The sequence below is a fragment of the Symphodus melops genome, assembly GCF_947650265.1.
Source record: "Symphodus melops genome assembly, chromosome: 12".
NCBI lineage: Eukaryota > Metazoa > Chordata > Actinopteri > Labriformes > Labridae > Symphodus > Symphodus melops.
Genome location: NC_136702.1, coordinates 19,649,671 through 19,666,734, shown reverse-complemented (window position 1 = coordinate 19,666,734; position 17,064 = coordinate 19,649,671). Strand labels below are relative to the sequence as shown.

General features: G+C 38.3%; 1 protein-coding gene across 1 annotated transcript in view; it reads left to right on the top strand.

The window, feature by feature from the left end:
• LOC306832957 (polycystin-1-like protein 2) overlaps positions 1-16,250 on the top strand; it is a gene marked incomplete at its 5' end in the record, with an annotated part of 46,728 nt that extends 30,478 nt beyond the window's left edge. The window contains 15 exons of the mRNA XM_079357979.1: positions 638-846; positions 2,129-2,336; positions 4,215-4,461; positions 5,585-5,831; positions 5,992-6,088; positions 6,162-6,296; positions 7,805-7,990; positions 8,254-8,584; positions 8,740-8,873; positions 9,025-9,152; positions 12,341-12,501; positions 13,153-13,363; positions 14,292-14,393; positions 14,561-14,692; positions 15,264-16,250. Of these exons, the coding sequence (XP_079214105.1) occupies positions 638-846; positions 2,129-2,336; positions 4,215-4,461; positions 5,585-5,831; positions 5,992-6,088; positions 6,162-6,296; positions 7,805-7,990; positions 8,254-8,584; positions 8,740-8,873; positions 9,025-9,152; positions 12,341-12,501; positions 13,153-13,363; positions 14,292-14,393; positions 14,561-14,692; positions 15,264-15,479 (2,744 nt within the window). The 3' untranslated portion in view covers positions 15,480-16,250. The remainder of the gene's footprint in view (positions 1-637; positions 847-2,128; positions 2,337-4,214; positions 4,462-5,584; positions 5,832-5,991; positions 6,089-6,161; positions 6,297-7,804; positions 7,991-8,253; positions 8,585-8,739; positions 8,874-9,024; positions 9,153-12,340; positions 12,502-13,152; positions 13,364-14,291; positions 14,394-14,560; positions 14,693-15,263) is intronic.
• Positions 16,251-17,064: the final 814 nt, after the last annotated feature.

The following is a 17,064-nucleotide window of genomic DNA, read 5'->3' as shown; positions in this document are numbered from 1 at the left end:
GGTACCATAGGATCCACTTTATTGACCCCTTGGGGATATGTTTCTTGGACTGAAAGGGCTGCAAACATTCAGCTGCCTCCAAAGTAGAATCAATCAATAAGAACAATAAAGACAAACACAATGCACGTGTAAACAGCAAAAAGAGCATATAGCAATGCAAAAAACATGTAAACATACTGCACATTTTCCATATTGCACAATATCTACATAAACATGGCCTAAGAGAAAAGATAAAAAAGGTAAGAACTATAAAAACACGTGAACACTATGACACTATTGCACAACCTATATAGCCTAAACAAACACTATTCAGTTTTGATGGTTGTGGTTATAAGGCTTAATTGTAATCCACAGAATCCCCAATTTACGCTCTCGCTATCTCATGCATGTTATTTCTTTGCTTTCTATCTGTGTGCATTCATGTGTCACAAAAACTAATAAGAAAATCTCTTCATTACATCCAGTTGTTTCCCAGAGTTCAAAAACAAGACAAAGAGAAATAGCTATTCAAATCACAGACCCTTCTTCCTGGAAATGCATTTAAGGACCTGAGAGCTTACTATCAAAGAAAAAAAGTTTGTTCCGGATCTTTGAAAGTTTATGTTCACATCCTGTACAATCTTCTGTCTTTTTCAAGGGCATTTTGAGTTCACTTGGCAACAATTCATGATTGGAGTTCAGAGTTCCCTCATCATGTTTCCAGTGAATATCCTTATTGTCAGTATCTTCAGAAGCACACGTCCTCGGGACACATCTTGCTGCAAGCGTAAAGCTGTAAAACCACAGCTTTCTTTCTCACAGAATGTCCCCACCAATGTGAATGCCACTTTAGACACTGTGATCAAGGTAAGTACTTCACATCTTTTATGAGCTATGTAGCATTTTGAGAGAAATTGTAAAGGCACTATGACACATGTTCAACACAACTCATATTCAGAATGTCTGTTCATCTGAGAAATGTATTTTTCAAATAATCTTTTTTTATTAAGCTTTAACATGGATGTGGCACACAAGAGAGAAAAAAAACATTAAAGAACATAACAAGCAGGACATAATGATTATATTGTAAAAAATCTAATCTAATTTTAGAAATAAATGTGACGGTGAAGCCATAGAAACGCAGAGGGGCTTGTCAAGTGGCTCTCCTAATATTCAACGTTTAAAAAAACACTTAAAGTAGTGCAAGGAAAAACAACACCGCTTAACAGAAGTTTCAGAGCTCCCTGAAACATGTCTGTGAAGTCTCTTGTTATGAATCCACTCTGATCCTGTATTTGAGCATGCCTATAAATCTGTCAATTTCAGCCCCGCTCAGAACAGGCTGTTTCTGTATCTGTGGCTTTAAATGCAAATTAGCTGTGTCTGACCACACTCCTTTATAAGAGGGTATGTGGCTTGAGCTTTCTTGCACTATCCCTGATTATTTTCTGTGAGAATGAGGGGAGTGAGAGGGCAGAACAAAAACCTAGCTGTTGGAGGGTCATCTGGGGGACAGGTTACTTCCCTTTGTGATGTCATGAAGGGAAAATCTTTAAATGGCTTGTTTGAGCACACATTTTCTGAAAATTGGAGCAGGCAGAAGATGGAGAGGATGGACTTTTTTCAAAATTAAGGGGTTTGTAGACTGTCTAGGGACATACAACAGTGTTAGAAATCCAAGGTGTAGTAGATTTTACACAATATTTAACCTTTAAATGTATAGTTGTTTTGAATGAATTGAAGCTAGTCCTGTTTTTTAATTCATAATTTGTTCCAAAATTAACAGGATGAAAGGTTTCCTGTGTATGTGGTTTCCATCAACATATTTTTCATCATTTAAATTCACTTTTGCCAACTAAAGTCAGCTGACCTTATAGTCTGCTTGTGGTCAAGTATTTGAAAACAAGTTTCTATTACTGGGAGGTTTTTGCCACAGACACTTGTGTTATAAAGTATTTTCTGAGTCATTGGCTTTGAACCAACTACCATTAATTTAAATGGTCAAAGGAGTTAAATGTTTTAATTCACTCTAACCTCTGTTGCTTATCTTAAATGTAAACACTTTGTGAGAATGTCCGCTCAATATTGTACATGTTATGTTGCAAAAAGAAAAAAAAAGATATTTCATATTTAACCCTTTTCTTCTCAGGACGTTACAAGCATTGCACTTTCACTGTCTAAGACGGTAAAAAGCAATATGCCATGCAACAAGCTCGAGTTTGGGCCTGGGCAAGAAGTTGATTTAAATGCTGTGCTTTCTGTGGTGGACGACTTCATCAAACAGAACAATAAAACCAGTGACAACATCCAGTCCAAAAATCTGAACATGAACAACCTCGTCCAGCCTCAGTCAAAAGGTATGTAAGCTCTGTCAAGAATAGGAATAAGAGGAATATAATAATATATTACTATGTCTTGATAAGGTTAATTGCTCTGAAAGTGTGGGGTGAGGTTGATGTTTTAGACAGCTGATGTTACGCTTCAGATAATCTTTGGAACCAAGCGCACGACTCAGAGACAAAAAGACGTTTAACAAGTAACAATTTATTAAGACGTGACACGGGGTGAAATAAATGTGCAATACAATAATCAAAGTGACTCTAGTGCAACCTAACAACCCTAGACCTAAAACACGCGTGATGATGAGCCAGATCAGACACACGAGACGAACAGGGGTAGACGGAGGCGCAGGAAGGACGGGAACGGGAACTATGGGAAATGAGAAAACACGAGAGGTTAACAAACACGAGTAAATACAAATATCCAGAATGTACGAGGAGCAAGAGCAAACGCTAGAGAACAAACCATGGAGATGAGACAATAATCTGGCGCTGGCTTCCTGCAAGGAGCCATCTTAAATAGGCTGAGGATGATGATGATGATTGATGAACACCTGTGACCGCAGCTGAACCTAATTGAGTGATTAGTGAGGGAAAGGGAGACACGAGGGAATGACAGACAGAGAAACACAAACACACACAGCACATGGAAAACACCAAACATGACAGCTGAAGCATTATAACCTTTTAAAGGAAAGAAAAGCTCTTTTCTGTCAGAATTCCTTCTATAGTGTGAAAGAGTTTGAACTTTACACTGAGGGGCTTTTGTCCACATTTCTGATAAATCCACTCATCTTATGATTTCACCTGTATTGCTTAAATGAAGTAACATATTTGTACAGAAAATGTGTCCAAGAAAAAACTCTTTTCCTTTTACATGTAATTATGAATTACAACCAAGATAGGTTTTTATTCCAATAAATGGTCAAAAGCAGGGCTGTCAAAAAGTATGTCAAAAAAATATCTGAAAGCTGAGAGTACGTTTACTTGCTCTTTGAAATCAACCCTTTTATTTTGAAATAAAGAAAGGACCATCTGGTAGATCGGGGGGTTGCGATTACACAAAGGAATTTGTAATCGATCGAAAACTAAATGTAAACGGATCAAAGGATCAGTAAAAAATTGAAGCGCTTGATGTCATGAGATGGATATGTCTAGGAGTGAAACAAACCGATCACTGCGCCTATAGGGAGATATTGAAGAGGCATATCCACAGTGCATCTAAAGTGACAAAAAAGTGTGTTATTAACTGTATTTAAAAAAAATGAACCCTTTAATGTCAGAGCTTAGCAAATCATTATTAATCAGTAAATAATGACCACACTATACTTAAAACTGAACCAAGCTGTCACTTCCAATGTAATGTATATTTAATTACTCAGCACGTTACCTTCAACCTGTGTATATTTAGCTGCTACTGTCTATTTAGACTGACCCATATTTATACTCTAACACATTTGTAAATTTGTTTATAGTGTACTTTTGGTTATTTGTAAATTTGGTTAGTGTTTGTATATTTGTACATTATTTTTTGATACTTTGACATGGCATCTGTTGCACTGGACTGCGCTAACAGCATTTTGTTGTAATTGTACAATGGCCATGAAGATAATCTTATCTTATAATACCAAGCTAATTTTAGAGGTTTCGTGTTGACAAAGTCAATGGGAAAGGCTGATACACATGGGGTTGCTAAAATACAATGATGCAAATACAAGTTTGCTTGAGTAAAAAAATGCTCCAAAACATTGGGACAAAAAAATCAAGCAGTCAAACTTTTGTGAATAAACCACGATAAATATTTGTTTTGCTTGTTTCCTTAACTAAGTGTAGAATTATGGATTCAGTGGATCAACCCTCCTAAAAACTGCCAAATACATTTTGTTTTTCTCTCAGAGGGCAATGCTATTATGCATCCTGTGTCAACCGAGGAGGGGATTCAGAAGAAGAGCAACAAAAGCCAGTATCTCTACAGGCAGCTGTGTCACATTGACAGAGAGTTGACTCTGCTGGGACCATCTGCCTTCCCGAACCCTAACAGCTACAACCAGGCTCTCCAGCAAGTCATGGGCATGAAGGGCTCTCTTGAAGATCAGCTCTTTAAATTCAGCGGTGTCGAGCTATATGAACCCACCCAGAAGAGGTACAAAAGTCCCTCATTAGTAATGGCTTTATCTTGCTGTGATGATAGAAGAAGAAAACATGAAGGGAGACAAAAAGGATGGACATCATGGTGTTTGTTTCAAGAGAATGTGAAGTCGCTTGAAAGAAGCTGGCATACTCTTGAAAGTACAAATAAATAAATAGTCTGCAGATAACGGGCTAGTACATGCAGATCAACCAGTGTCTTATTAACTTTGGAAACTTTGTCAAGGTTGGAAAATAAATGCTGAAAGACACTGGGTGCGTTCAAATGGTCCCCCCTATCTACTTTCATTAGCATTTTTTCCTTAACCCCGGAAGCAGTTAAGTGGCGGCCATGATAAGAGCTGTTCGAATTCTCTAAAAGCTAAGGAAAGGTGGCTCAACTTCTTTTAGCATAGGAAGTGCTAAAAGAAGAAGTGGTTAGTGAAAGTAGATAGGAGGGACAATCCGAATGCACCCACTGTGTTCACAATGGTCCCGGCCCACAAATGGCAACCTTGTGTCATCAAGTTTTTGAGGTAACATTCCCCAATAAATTGCTTTCTTGGGGAATTGCTTTTGAGTCACTTGAAGGCAGATATATCTATAGACTGAATGTTTGTCATTGCTTGCCATCTGTTTGACATTGTCGGAAGTTGGTGAGCTATCCATAGCTTAGTTAAACCGCTGCTGGTTGCAGCCTCAAATCTGTAGCACTTGTTCGCTGACCAGAATAGCGCTGCATGTCTGTCCTGTCCCTTATGACAGCAGTCTGTTGACAACAGCTGCTGTATGAACATTGCTTTATACTGTATGTTTTCTAGTTGACTTTGTTTTTACCCCAGCAGACATGGTCACGATCTGTAGGAGTCAAAAATACTGGGAATATCATACATCTGAAAAAGAGCGCTGGTGACGAGAGCACCGAAAGTTGAACGTTTTCAACTCAAGCGCGTTCGCACAAAACTGGTGAACAGAAATAAACGCTGGGCACTGCACTTTTTCTCCGGGCGGCCAACTACTTCTTCAAATGCTTTCTACTCAATGAAAACAATTGAAAATAGACGTTGGCGCTCAGAAAAAGCGCTCGCTGGACACAGGGCCTTAGTCAAACATTTTTCCTTTATTTGTCTCCTGTTCAGGTTGAACCCTGCAGACAGCAGCACTACTAGTGAGCAGAGTCAGAAAAAGAAAAAGGTTTGCTGTCATGGAGGACTACCCTGGTGGTTTATTTTCATCGGCTGGCTGCTTGTGATTGGAACCAGTGTTGTAGCGGGATATTTCACCATGCTGTATGGATTAAAATTTGGAAAGGAACGTTCAGTGAGCTGGCTGGTGTCCCAGACTGTCTCCTTTTTTCAGAGTGTCCTGGTCATTCAGCCACTAAAGGTCAGAGCATATTGTATCAATATTTTCAACACTGTAAAGAAGGCATTTATAGTTTTTAGATGGTTAAAACTTCTTTTCAGTGATCCTACTACTTTATGAGTATATGCAAAGTATATATCTTGTACTCTTATGGGTTTGTTTGGGGGTTTTTTACCCATAGGTGGTATGTCTTGCGATCTTCTTTGCACTTCTCATAAAGAAAATAGATGAAGAAGATTTTCAAAATGTGGCATATGAAATAAATGACAGAAATCACGGTAAGAACAATTCTTTCAAAATACTGCATGTCTCTGTCTTTTTTTTTAATTTATGAACTATCTCTTTGCTCAGGTAATGATAAGAATCAACAAACAGTCCAACGGGATGAGAGTCTCTATGAGCCTCCTCCTCCTGCAGACATTGAGAAGATGAAAAGAAACAGGATTATGGAACAAAAAGCCTTTGCCCTCATCAAGGAGATTTTGAGTAAGCACTAATGCAGGTTTTCAAAAGGTTTTAAGTTGAAAGATTATTGTCTCCCTGATCAAACACAATTCTTTGATTTACTCTAGTTTTGTTTTTTGTTCTTCATTATTGCTTAGTTGTTTTATCTTTTCAGTTGCATCTTTGTGATTCTTGTTTATTATTCTGTCACGTTTTGGCAAGAATATAGTTGTGGACAGCATTGCTTATAAAAACAAATTTATTTTAACAAAACTCAACATGCTGCCATAAACTTGAGGGGAAACAATGAGCCACAAGTAAAACACTGGAAACAGGTATAGGACGTAAGTGAACTGACACAGACGGGACGAAACAAAGGCCTTGTTCACATCAATCAGATTTGAAACCACCTCCCTATGTTGTTTGAATCAGGATTGGAAAAAATCAGATCTCATGTGGCTTTTTGTGTTCAGACTGGCAAAAAAATCAAACCAAATACAATCTGGATGTGCTAAAAATCAGCTTTGAAGGTGTAATGTGATCAAGGCCTTAGATAAGATTCTGATCAGATGTTGGGAAAAATCAGATTTGGGTGCAGTCTGAACAAAGCCAAACAGAATGAATGGACAAGGGTCATCAAACACAGGTGAGCCTAATAGGACACAGGTCAGGACATTGAGGGTAATCAAAACACACAGAGTCAAGAAAAAACACTATGGGTGCGTTTGGATTGTCCCTCTTCCGACTGTTCATGAAAACTAACAATCTGTTGGAGGAGAAATGTAAAGAAAATCTGCATTTGGTTCATAGATTGATTTGACTTATAATTTGTCACTGCCTTTGTAGGCTATTCCTTTTCTATCTTCATTTTTATTTTGTGTGTGTGAAGAAGGTAAACATTACACATTCTTGTATCATGTTTAGAGGAGATGCTTTGCTGTCATTATGTTGATTATTACGAAAAATTGTAATAGGCCTAGAAAACCTTGATGATGAAAAAGGAAAAGGGACTTTTCAAATGGGAGCTTTTTGTAGTCCATTTTCTGAAAATTGTACTGTAGCTTCACAACTGCAGACACACATCACTAACCTCTGCCGTTGTTGCATTATTACGTTGCCAAATTGAAAAGCAGTAGGATTGTCAAAACAACGCAATAGCCTTTCCCTAGTTCCTTTATGATTTCTCCTAACACCTTTGTTTAACCCCACGACGTGTTCCTCAGGGTTAATGTAAAGTCGATAGTGAGAGTAGATAGGAGGCACAATCTGAACGCACCCTATAGACAAAAAGGGGCGGGAAACTACAAAATAAAACAGAAAATCACAACTAAGCAACAACAAGGATCGAAATTCACAAAAAAAGATCATGAAAAGTTGAAGGAAAAGTGTGCCTGGGAATAGGTTTATCAGAAAGTTTGCTCTGCTCTATATACCTGAAACCTGAGTTCTATTTCTTAAGCTATTTTCTCAGGTATTTTACTCCTGGTCCTGAGCCAAAATTCTGCTTTGCTTTAACTTTTTAAGAACTATTGTGTGCCCATTTCATTCAGTCTACATGGGGTATATGTGGATGTTGCTGCTGGTGGCGCATGGACAGAGGGATTCCAATGCTTTTTTCCTGAACCGACACATCCGGCATAGCTTCAGCAGAGGGATCACAGACAGTATGAACCTTGGAGAAGTCTTCACTTGGGCCAACACATCTCTACTAGAGAACCTTTTTGGAGTATATCCAGGTGAAATGTAACCCAAATGAGAGCAAAGTATTGGTTTGTCCTTGTGGTTAGAATCTTTTTAACCAATGTTTTTTGTTTCCAAGCTGCAAATAAATGATGTTATGTTTCCTGTATTTGTTGTACGCTTGTTCTGGGGACATATCTTAGTTGCGGGGGATATATTAGTTCATAAGCTTCACTCAAAAGGTGAAAAACAGACCTCAACCCCAAGCAATCAGCACTACTAGAGAGGGAAAAAAACACTGTAAAATGCTTCGTTTCAGGATTTGTCACAGATGGAAACTCAAAATTGGTGGGGAACGCTCGCCTCCGTCAATTAAGAGTCCAGAAGAACTCCTGTCAGATACCAGACTCTGTGGTTGGGATTGTTCGAGACTGCAATGCTCCATATTCATGGGAGGTGGAGGACATGAGCTCATATGACCCTGGCTGGAACCACTCGGTTAGGGATAATATCTCTAACAGCCCACTCAGTCCATGGCAATACCAAAACCAGGGTCAGCTAAGGTCTTATCCATTCTGGGGGAAAATAGAGCTCTACAGGGGAGGAGGCTTTGTAGCAGAGCTCGGCCCCGATTTTCAAAATGCCAGCAGGTCTGTATCTTAACGAATGAATGTATTAATGAATGTATTTACACTTACAAAGATTAATTTTGATAGTTATTTTTGAGTCAAACAAATATTGGTCAAAAAATCGATACTGATATAATAGGGAAAACATGTAACTTGTATGTGTATTTCCTCTACAGCACCCTTGAAGGTCTGTTCAGACAAAAATGGCTGGATATGTACACAAGGGCAGTTTTTGTGGAGTTCACCATCTATAACGCCAATGTGAACCTCTTCTGTATTGTCACACTCTTATTTGAGACCACAGCCGTAGGTGAGCGTTCCCTCTTAAATTAACATTCAAGTAAAGTTTTGTCATAGAGTAAATGTAGCTCTGTACATCGAGTACATTATGGCACTTTACAAAAATACACAACACCGTGTCTATTACGTCTTTATCAATGTGTCTATGTTGTTTTTTTCAGGAGCATTTCAGTTCCACACTGAGCTTCAGAGTGTGCGCCTTTACCAATCAACCGGTGCCCTGCACATCTTTGTAATGGCTGCTGAGATCTTGTACTTGGTTTTTATCCTCTATTATATGTTTCTCCAGGTAATGTGATTCAAACTGAAATTGGTTAAAGTGCCAAAAAAATTCATTGCATATGTGGCCATATCTTAACTCAGATAAGAGACAAGCAGTGTTCAGTGTACTGGGAGTTTGCTAATTGAAACTTAAAATCATAATACAGCAATGCCGATGTGCCCTTGAGCAAGGCAGTGAACCTCCCCACCAGCTCAGAAGGCAGTCCCCTTATTCTGATATCTCTCCATTTGTGCATGGATCCTGTTTGTGCATGTGTGCATATTTCAGCCTTTGTGTGTAACATGCTCAATAACAGGGTGTAAAACTGAATTTCCCCTCTTGAAAATAATAGTATATTGCAATGATTCTTTTTCTTCAACGAGATAGGGCTCATGAATCAGTATACTTATTAAAAGTACTGTTTTACACCAAAAACAACTAAAAGCTGTTTCAGGGCGCAATCACATGGGGAATCCATACTGTGCCTAAGCTCGCTTAACCCCTAAAGGCAAGTTTGTCCAATGTGATTGCTCCATGTCGTGCCCAGGCATGGTACACCTTGGCTTTGGCACACTTCTGAGAGGTGAGCTTCGGCATGGTACACTTCATGCACAAGCAAGCAGGTGCACAAGGCTAACAGCCTTTAATATGGAAAAATAGAGGGTTTTATGGCAGTACCTGACTAACTGTAAACTCAACATAAGCCTATAAGGAGCGTCATGTTCTCCAATGTGCGGATGCATACTCAACCACGTGTCTTTTTTAAAAACGTTTTTTAGTTTATTTATGGCTGTATCTGATTAATGTAACTCAAAATAAGCTGCAAAGTCAGTAAAGTCGCTGTCATGCTCTCTGTGTTTTCTCGAGTGGTTTATAAACTGAGCACGCTCCATCGTAACATAAAGCCATGCATGGATTGAATTACAACGCTATGTAAAAGAGGTCATTAATTGTGCTCAGGCATGGTTAGTCCAGGCTCAGTGTGATCGCCAGCTGTGCTGGCAGGGGGGAAGGTGGGGCATTTATGCTAAAGTACAGCACGGTACGGATGCCCGTGTGATCACGCCCTTAGAACTACAGTATAAAGCTGCTGTAAGGTACTATATGATTGTGTTGATTTTGGCGCCTCCTTTTGACAGAGTGGTTCATCTTGTGTCTTTGCTGTATTTGTCCCAGGAAGTAATGTTTTCCAATAAAAAAATCCATAACTTAATTTAAATGGCTAACATGCTACTCACAATTAACCCATGGCATGAAAAAATTCAAGAGGGCTTGTTTTGTCATTGTGCTGTTATTTGCCTCTTATGAAACCTATGGCAATGTTGGCATACATATAACATAACTAGTTATATGAAAGTATTTTCTGTGATGGTGTTATTAGCTTTTTTAGGTTATTTAGAAGCATCAGTGATAATTTCAGTCAGTTTCATAACCAGTTAAACTCTTCATAGGAGATTTAAGGTTTGTTCATTTATAAAGTGACTAATATACAAACATAGATACACACTTATTTTCAATGGCACTTGTCAGTTGGTGATATTTTGTCCTGCAATTTCATGTGTTGGAAGCAGTTAAAAAATATGAGCGACTTTATCAAGGACCAAATTGTGTTTTCTATATGGGTGAAAGGATTTGGGCTGAATGGCCACAGAATAGTCAGGGTACCTATGCTTTCTCCAATCCACCACCCAAAGCACCTAAAATTAACCAATCAGCACCAGAACTCTTTAGGGCATTGGAAGAAGCAAACTCTATATACTCAGCTTCCTGTTGAGGCTTATTTCAACAGTCCAGTATACTTTACAGACCCTTCCAGCCACACAAAGTCACTTTTGTTCTGAGGAAACTGGCGAAATTACTGCTGTTCACTCTCATCCACTGTGATCTGTTATATTACAGATACCACATTTATCTGTAATTTGGATGCTTGAATAACAATATCTTAATTCTGCAATATTTTCTGATGATGTAACAGAATCTTTTATGCCATTTGTGCTTTTCTTCCATTAACAAACCATGATCCAACACTTTTCCTCAAGACCTCAATCAATGATTTTCACCTTTTTGTTTTTTTAGACTTTTTAGTTCATGTCCATTAACTGTTATTATTGAGACTGTAAGGTTTTATTGCGTGTCCTTCCTTACAACCCATTTAGACTATTTTTGTGGTTCAGTGATACAAATTGTCATGTATACCTTTAGGTTGTATGTTAACTGAAATGACTGCTTCTCGATACATGATGCACTTCATTATCTCACAGTAACAGAGGATATTTTACAAAATATATGTGTACTGGTTAAATTCATCTGGAAGCTACAAACCCTCAGTCTCATGAGGTCCAGTGATGCAAATTAAACCACATCTGATGCATAATAATCCAAGTGTGGAACAAAAATACTTAGCTTGAACTGACTTGTAATACACAATGTAAATTGTGTTCTCTAGGATAATGTTCATTACCTTTTCAAACATAAGTCTTGTACTTTGCATATATGCTTCCATGAATTTGTTGATGGTACATGTAGTTTTTGTTAAACGTAAAAGGCTTTTGCTTGTATAAAAAGAGATCTTATTTTGAAAGCTGTAAAGGTTAGGTAGATTTACCTTGTACTTATACTATTCCCTTTTAGAATTTATGTTACGATGCTATAGTTATGCACAGTTATCATAGACTATATGACATAGTCAGTGGCATGACCCATTTTCTGAAACGTAGTTGGTGTCTTTGTAGCCAAACAATGGCATTTGCCCCATTAGAAATGCAAACTCTTACTTTCAAACAAAAAGCAAAGATGTGTAGGGAAGGCAGACCTTAAGCCTCCTGGTAAACAGCAACAACACACCCATCTGTCAGTCAAATAAGCTGTCCCCCAGTTTATGCCAACGTATGAATAACTGTCAGGATTAATTAGAACAGTGACTTACAGAATAATTCATCCACTGTTTAGTGTATACGAATAAATAAGAGAGCTATTAAGACCAAAATAATGTTTGCCATTAGACATGTTCATTCAACTGCTAAAATGGACATTTCATCTTGGGAGTTACAGTCACGTTACAGTCAGTATCTAGGCTTTTTGAGCCTGCCTATAATGCACCCATAACGAATTGCAGTTTGTTTTTTTACATTTGCATGGCCATAGTTTTGTGGCTTGATATTAAATGGCTCTTTAGTAACACACGGAAATTACTCTAATTTAATTTTTCTGCACAGGGAAAATTACTGAAGCAGCAGAAATGGGCCTACTTCAGGAGCAAGTGGAACATAGTTGAGTTGACTATCATATTACTGAGCTGGAGCGCCCTCGGAGTTTATATCAAGAGGACCCTGCTTGGAAACCGTGATGTGGCATACTACCAAAACCACAAAGACCAGTGAGACTAACTCATAGTATACTAAGCTTCCTGTGTGTTCTTACGCCTATAGTGCATTTCCTCTGTGTTGCTTTCCATATGCCATTATACCCCATGGCTTTGAGGATGTCAGCTTCAGTCGTTCTCCTTCCAGATGGAAATATCTATCAGATATATTACATTAAAATTTCACAGAGACAGTCATGGTCCCTGGAAGTTTATCTTTAATCAATCGTGGATTGCTCTCCTGGCTTTTCATTTCCCTACTTATTAATTTTTCAGGTTAATTGAATTAAGATTGAAATATGATTGCCATGAAACTTGTTACACACTTTCAAAATCCTTTGAGTATGAATGATGGTTCCCTTGACTTGTCTTATTTGGCTTATTCTCACATCAACTGTTCTATTTTCATGCTCATGACTAGGCTTGCAAAAGTTAATGGTATTCCCATAAGATCTAGCTGTCCTTTCTGTTAAGTGTTAGCATGAAAATGTCAGAATGCACTCAAGCACTCGCGGCACACTCGCATCATGTTAGCCTTAAGCCCAAAGCTTGTTTTATGTCTTGTTTATACTAAACTTGCATTGTGAAGTCATTAGAATTATTTGAGTTTACGTTTCCTTGTGGTAGTCTTTTCTCTTTATCTCTGATATCTGCCTGTGTCTATAGATTCGCCAGTTTTTATGAGACCGCCACAGCAGACTCAGTGCTCCAGTATCTGATTGCCTTTCTGGTCCTGCTCTCCACCATTAAACTGTGGCATCTGCTCAGACTGAATCCGAAGATGAACCTGATCTCTGCCACACTGGAGAGGGCCTGGGGTGACATTTCTAGTTTCCTGATAATCATTCTGATCATGCTCTTGGCGTATTCAATTGCTGTGAGTATCTTGCCCCTTTACCTTGCCCTTTGACATTCTCGTTTTTCAAAAGAAAACAGTGTTTTACAGTTCTTTACATAAGCGTAAATACAACTCACTGCCAAATGAGATAAGAATATTTTAAATGAAACCAGGGCTTTATAAAATATCAACATACTTCTGAAAAATGTCAGCGAACTGCTCATTTCAATTAAAATCAAAACCTTCCTCTATGCTAGGTTTATGTTTACTTTCTTATCGATACATTAAGCTAAAACCAATGAGTATCAAGCCACATGATTTCAGAAAAAAAAACTTATGGCGATGGGAGTGTGTCTCATCATTCAATTTAAAATTGTATAATTTGCTGTACATAATCCATTGCGGCCTAAATGGGGCAGCTGCGGCTTAGTTGGTACAGTTGGTCGTCTCTCAACTGGCAGGTCGAGGTTTCAACCCCCAGTACAGTTTAATGTCCGATGTGTCCGAGGCAAGTCACTTAACCCAAGGTTGCTCCAACTGCTTTGGTATGTGAATATGTATGACTGGGATTAGTTACTTCTGATGGTCACTTTACTTCTCAATCTCTTATTGGGTTGTAAATTGGTGTGAATGTGTAGGTGTGACCTTGTCTTCTGACTTCTCAAAAGCCCCGTTTCGTGTTCAGCTCCACCTTTTAGGGCCGGATTGATATTTTTGGCACCCCAACGAAAAGGTCCCAAAAATGAGGACGTTACGGATCGGTTATTTGGGAATCTTTCCAGGCTTTAGTCATGGAAACATTGCAAAATGCGCTGTACAGAGACAAACCGAACTGACCCACTCGGTGGAAACGGGTGCTATACATGCTCAAGTCTATTAACAAGCTTACCATTGAAATGGTGATGTAAGAATAAAGTATATTAACATTTTTTTTTCCAATAGTAACTATTTCACTGTCTCTTTCTAGTGCAATGTGATATATGGCTGGAAGTTGTGCCATTACATAACTTTAAGAGATTCTCTCCTGACCATCATCAGTTTGCAGATTGGTATCTTCAACTATAATGAGGTGAGATCTTCAACCTCACAGATTTCCTAAAATGCTTGAATATGAGGTATTCATTGATGCAGAATCTCTCAACAATATCATAGTGCCTGAAAAGGGCTTTTTCTTTTCCCCATAGATGTATTTTTGTCTTACCCTAATTTGCACGTCTCGCTGATTCACCTCTACAGGTCTTGAGCAGCAGCCCCTGGCTTGGTGGATTACTCATTGGTTCCTGTGTTGTGTTCATGTCCTATATCGTGCTCAATCTTTTCATCTCAGTCATCCTGGTGGCATTCAACCACGAGCAAATGTATCACAAGGTAATTCTTCATCACAAATCATTACTTTAGGCACCTTTTCAAGGTGTATAATGTACTGTATACTCAGATTCTGAACAATCTTCACAAAGAGCCACATCTGTAACCCTTTTCCTGTAAGGATCCAAACTTTTTAAAACTCTCTACTGCAACAGCAAAATATTTAGTACAGAGAAACTAATGGGAGGGTCACTTCAAAAAAGTTTTTCCAGAGTCTAACCTGATTATTCCATATCATTCTGTTTTGTCCAAATCAAATTATGTCACAACACTATCGAAAAATATTTTAAGAGTCCGAAAGCCGCTTTTAATCGTTTTTAAAGCATTAATTGCATCATCCATAACCAGAACGTATTTTAGTATGGAGTAGTTTTTCCAAAAAGCCACGGTACACTTGTCACAGTAGTGAAGGAAATAGTTGTGTATTTTTATTATTATGATTATTATCTCTGTGGGCTTCCTGGGTCCCCTTCACTGTGCAGGAACCAATATGAGATGTACTTTTCACTCTTTGAATCAATAACATCTTCTGAGAATCTTCTAATGATTTTGCAACATTTCCTTTCTTACCCAGCCCTCAGACGAGGAGGAGATTGTCGACCTGATGCTAAAGAAAATCTGCGGTCTTTTTGGGATCAGATACAAAAGTACAACAGACTCAACGGAGCCTGATGAGAAAGGAGACACGGACTTGCCTCTCAACAACAGTCCAAGCATCCCTGACAAGTCTGAAGTTGATGTAAACATTTTTCAGACACCCAACCACCCAGAGAAACTTCTAAGCTCATAGCTTTATTTTCTTGCTTTTTTGGGTGCCTCTATGCACCACTATTGATATGCTTATACACTTTGATTATTATTTAGACCTTTTAACTAAGCACAATGTTCATGCATGCTGAACGGCGTTGTGAATATAATGTGATCAAAAATGTTCAGCAACAATCACACTGCTTATTGTTTGCTTAAGGATGTAGCTGTAATTATTCAGAATGCATGAAGAGGATGATGCAGCCTTAATATGGTGTTATTTTGTTGGTTCTTTAAAGTTACTCAAATACATTTAAATATAAAAATAGTGAGCATTAAGGCATTATAGACATTTTGATCAAAGTTCTCTGAAGGTGATATACTCAACAGTTCATAAGGAAAGAAGGTTGTCAACATATCCGTCTGTGTGTTTAGTCCTGTGTAACAGATCATGGAGCTGGAGGTGATTTGAAATCAAACCTTCTTTGTTTGACTAATTTGACTAACATGCACCTTTGTCTCTGGTGTTTGAAGTACCGGGCCTTCAAGCAACTATTCTAGCTTGTTGTTTTGTTCAGTGCTTTCAGAGATTAAAATGACTATTCTTGGCTGAGGACCAAGTTTTCTTTTCTGCAGATAGACTACAACTAATGTTGGTTTATAAGACAGAACGTTCACACATGAATGACCTTCAACCTGTTCATAATATTCTTTCTTCCAGGATTACACTTTGTTAACGTTCACTTTCTTGGGGAATTTATGCCAATAAACCATAATCTTAAACCATAATAATTTAAAGTTACAAGCTTTCAAATGTCTGATTGTAAGGAAATTGTTCAAGGAATGCAATAAAATAAAATCCAACACAATGTAATCCTGATCAAAATATCATCAAAAGAACAACAAAATCTTATAAGGTATAGTAACCTGCTGTTTACATGTTCACTTTATTCTTGTGTGATCTTGTAGTTCTCCACTTTATGAGTCCAACTGCTCATGGTTGGGCTCCACTGCACTTACATTTTAGAAAATGACCCAATGGGGTATAGGATGTGTGCTGATGTAAGGAGCACAGCCACATCAACGATAGAACTCAATACGCTCGGTGCTTGTGGAAACTAACAGTTATTGTGTAATTCAACTCATATGCAGGTTACTTACATTGCATCCTATATCATCAAGAATGTCCTGAAAAAAGGGTGGGGAGAAAGCTAAAAGAGTGGATGACACATCATAACCATGATATGGAATATACTGTAGTTATTATTATTGAAATTTGGTTCAGTTTAAGCTGCATCCTCTACACCAAACATTCAACACCCTGAAAATGAAAAGGCTTTCATCAGCCCAAACAGAATCATTCGATCCCACCAGCAGCTCTGTGCTCATTGTGTTTTTGAAGTCTGTCAAATATTGTTGGTAAATGTTGAAACCAACTGAAGATTAAGCATTTTCCCATACAACATATATCAAGCAACAAAGGAGGTTTGTGACCCTGTATGAACCTGATCTCTCAGAACACTCTGTTTTGGTGTGTGTGTCTCAGATATGTCCCGCTCCTTTTACCGTACTGGGAATGCTACAGTAGGTCCAAGGGGAGCTTGTGCTTGCTACAACAAGCCAATGGG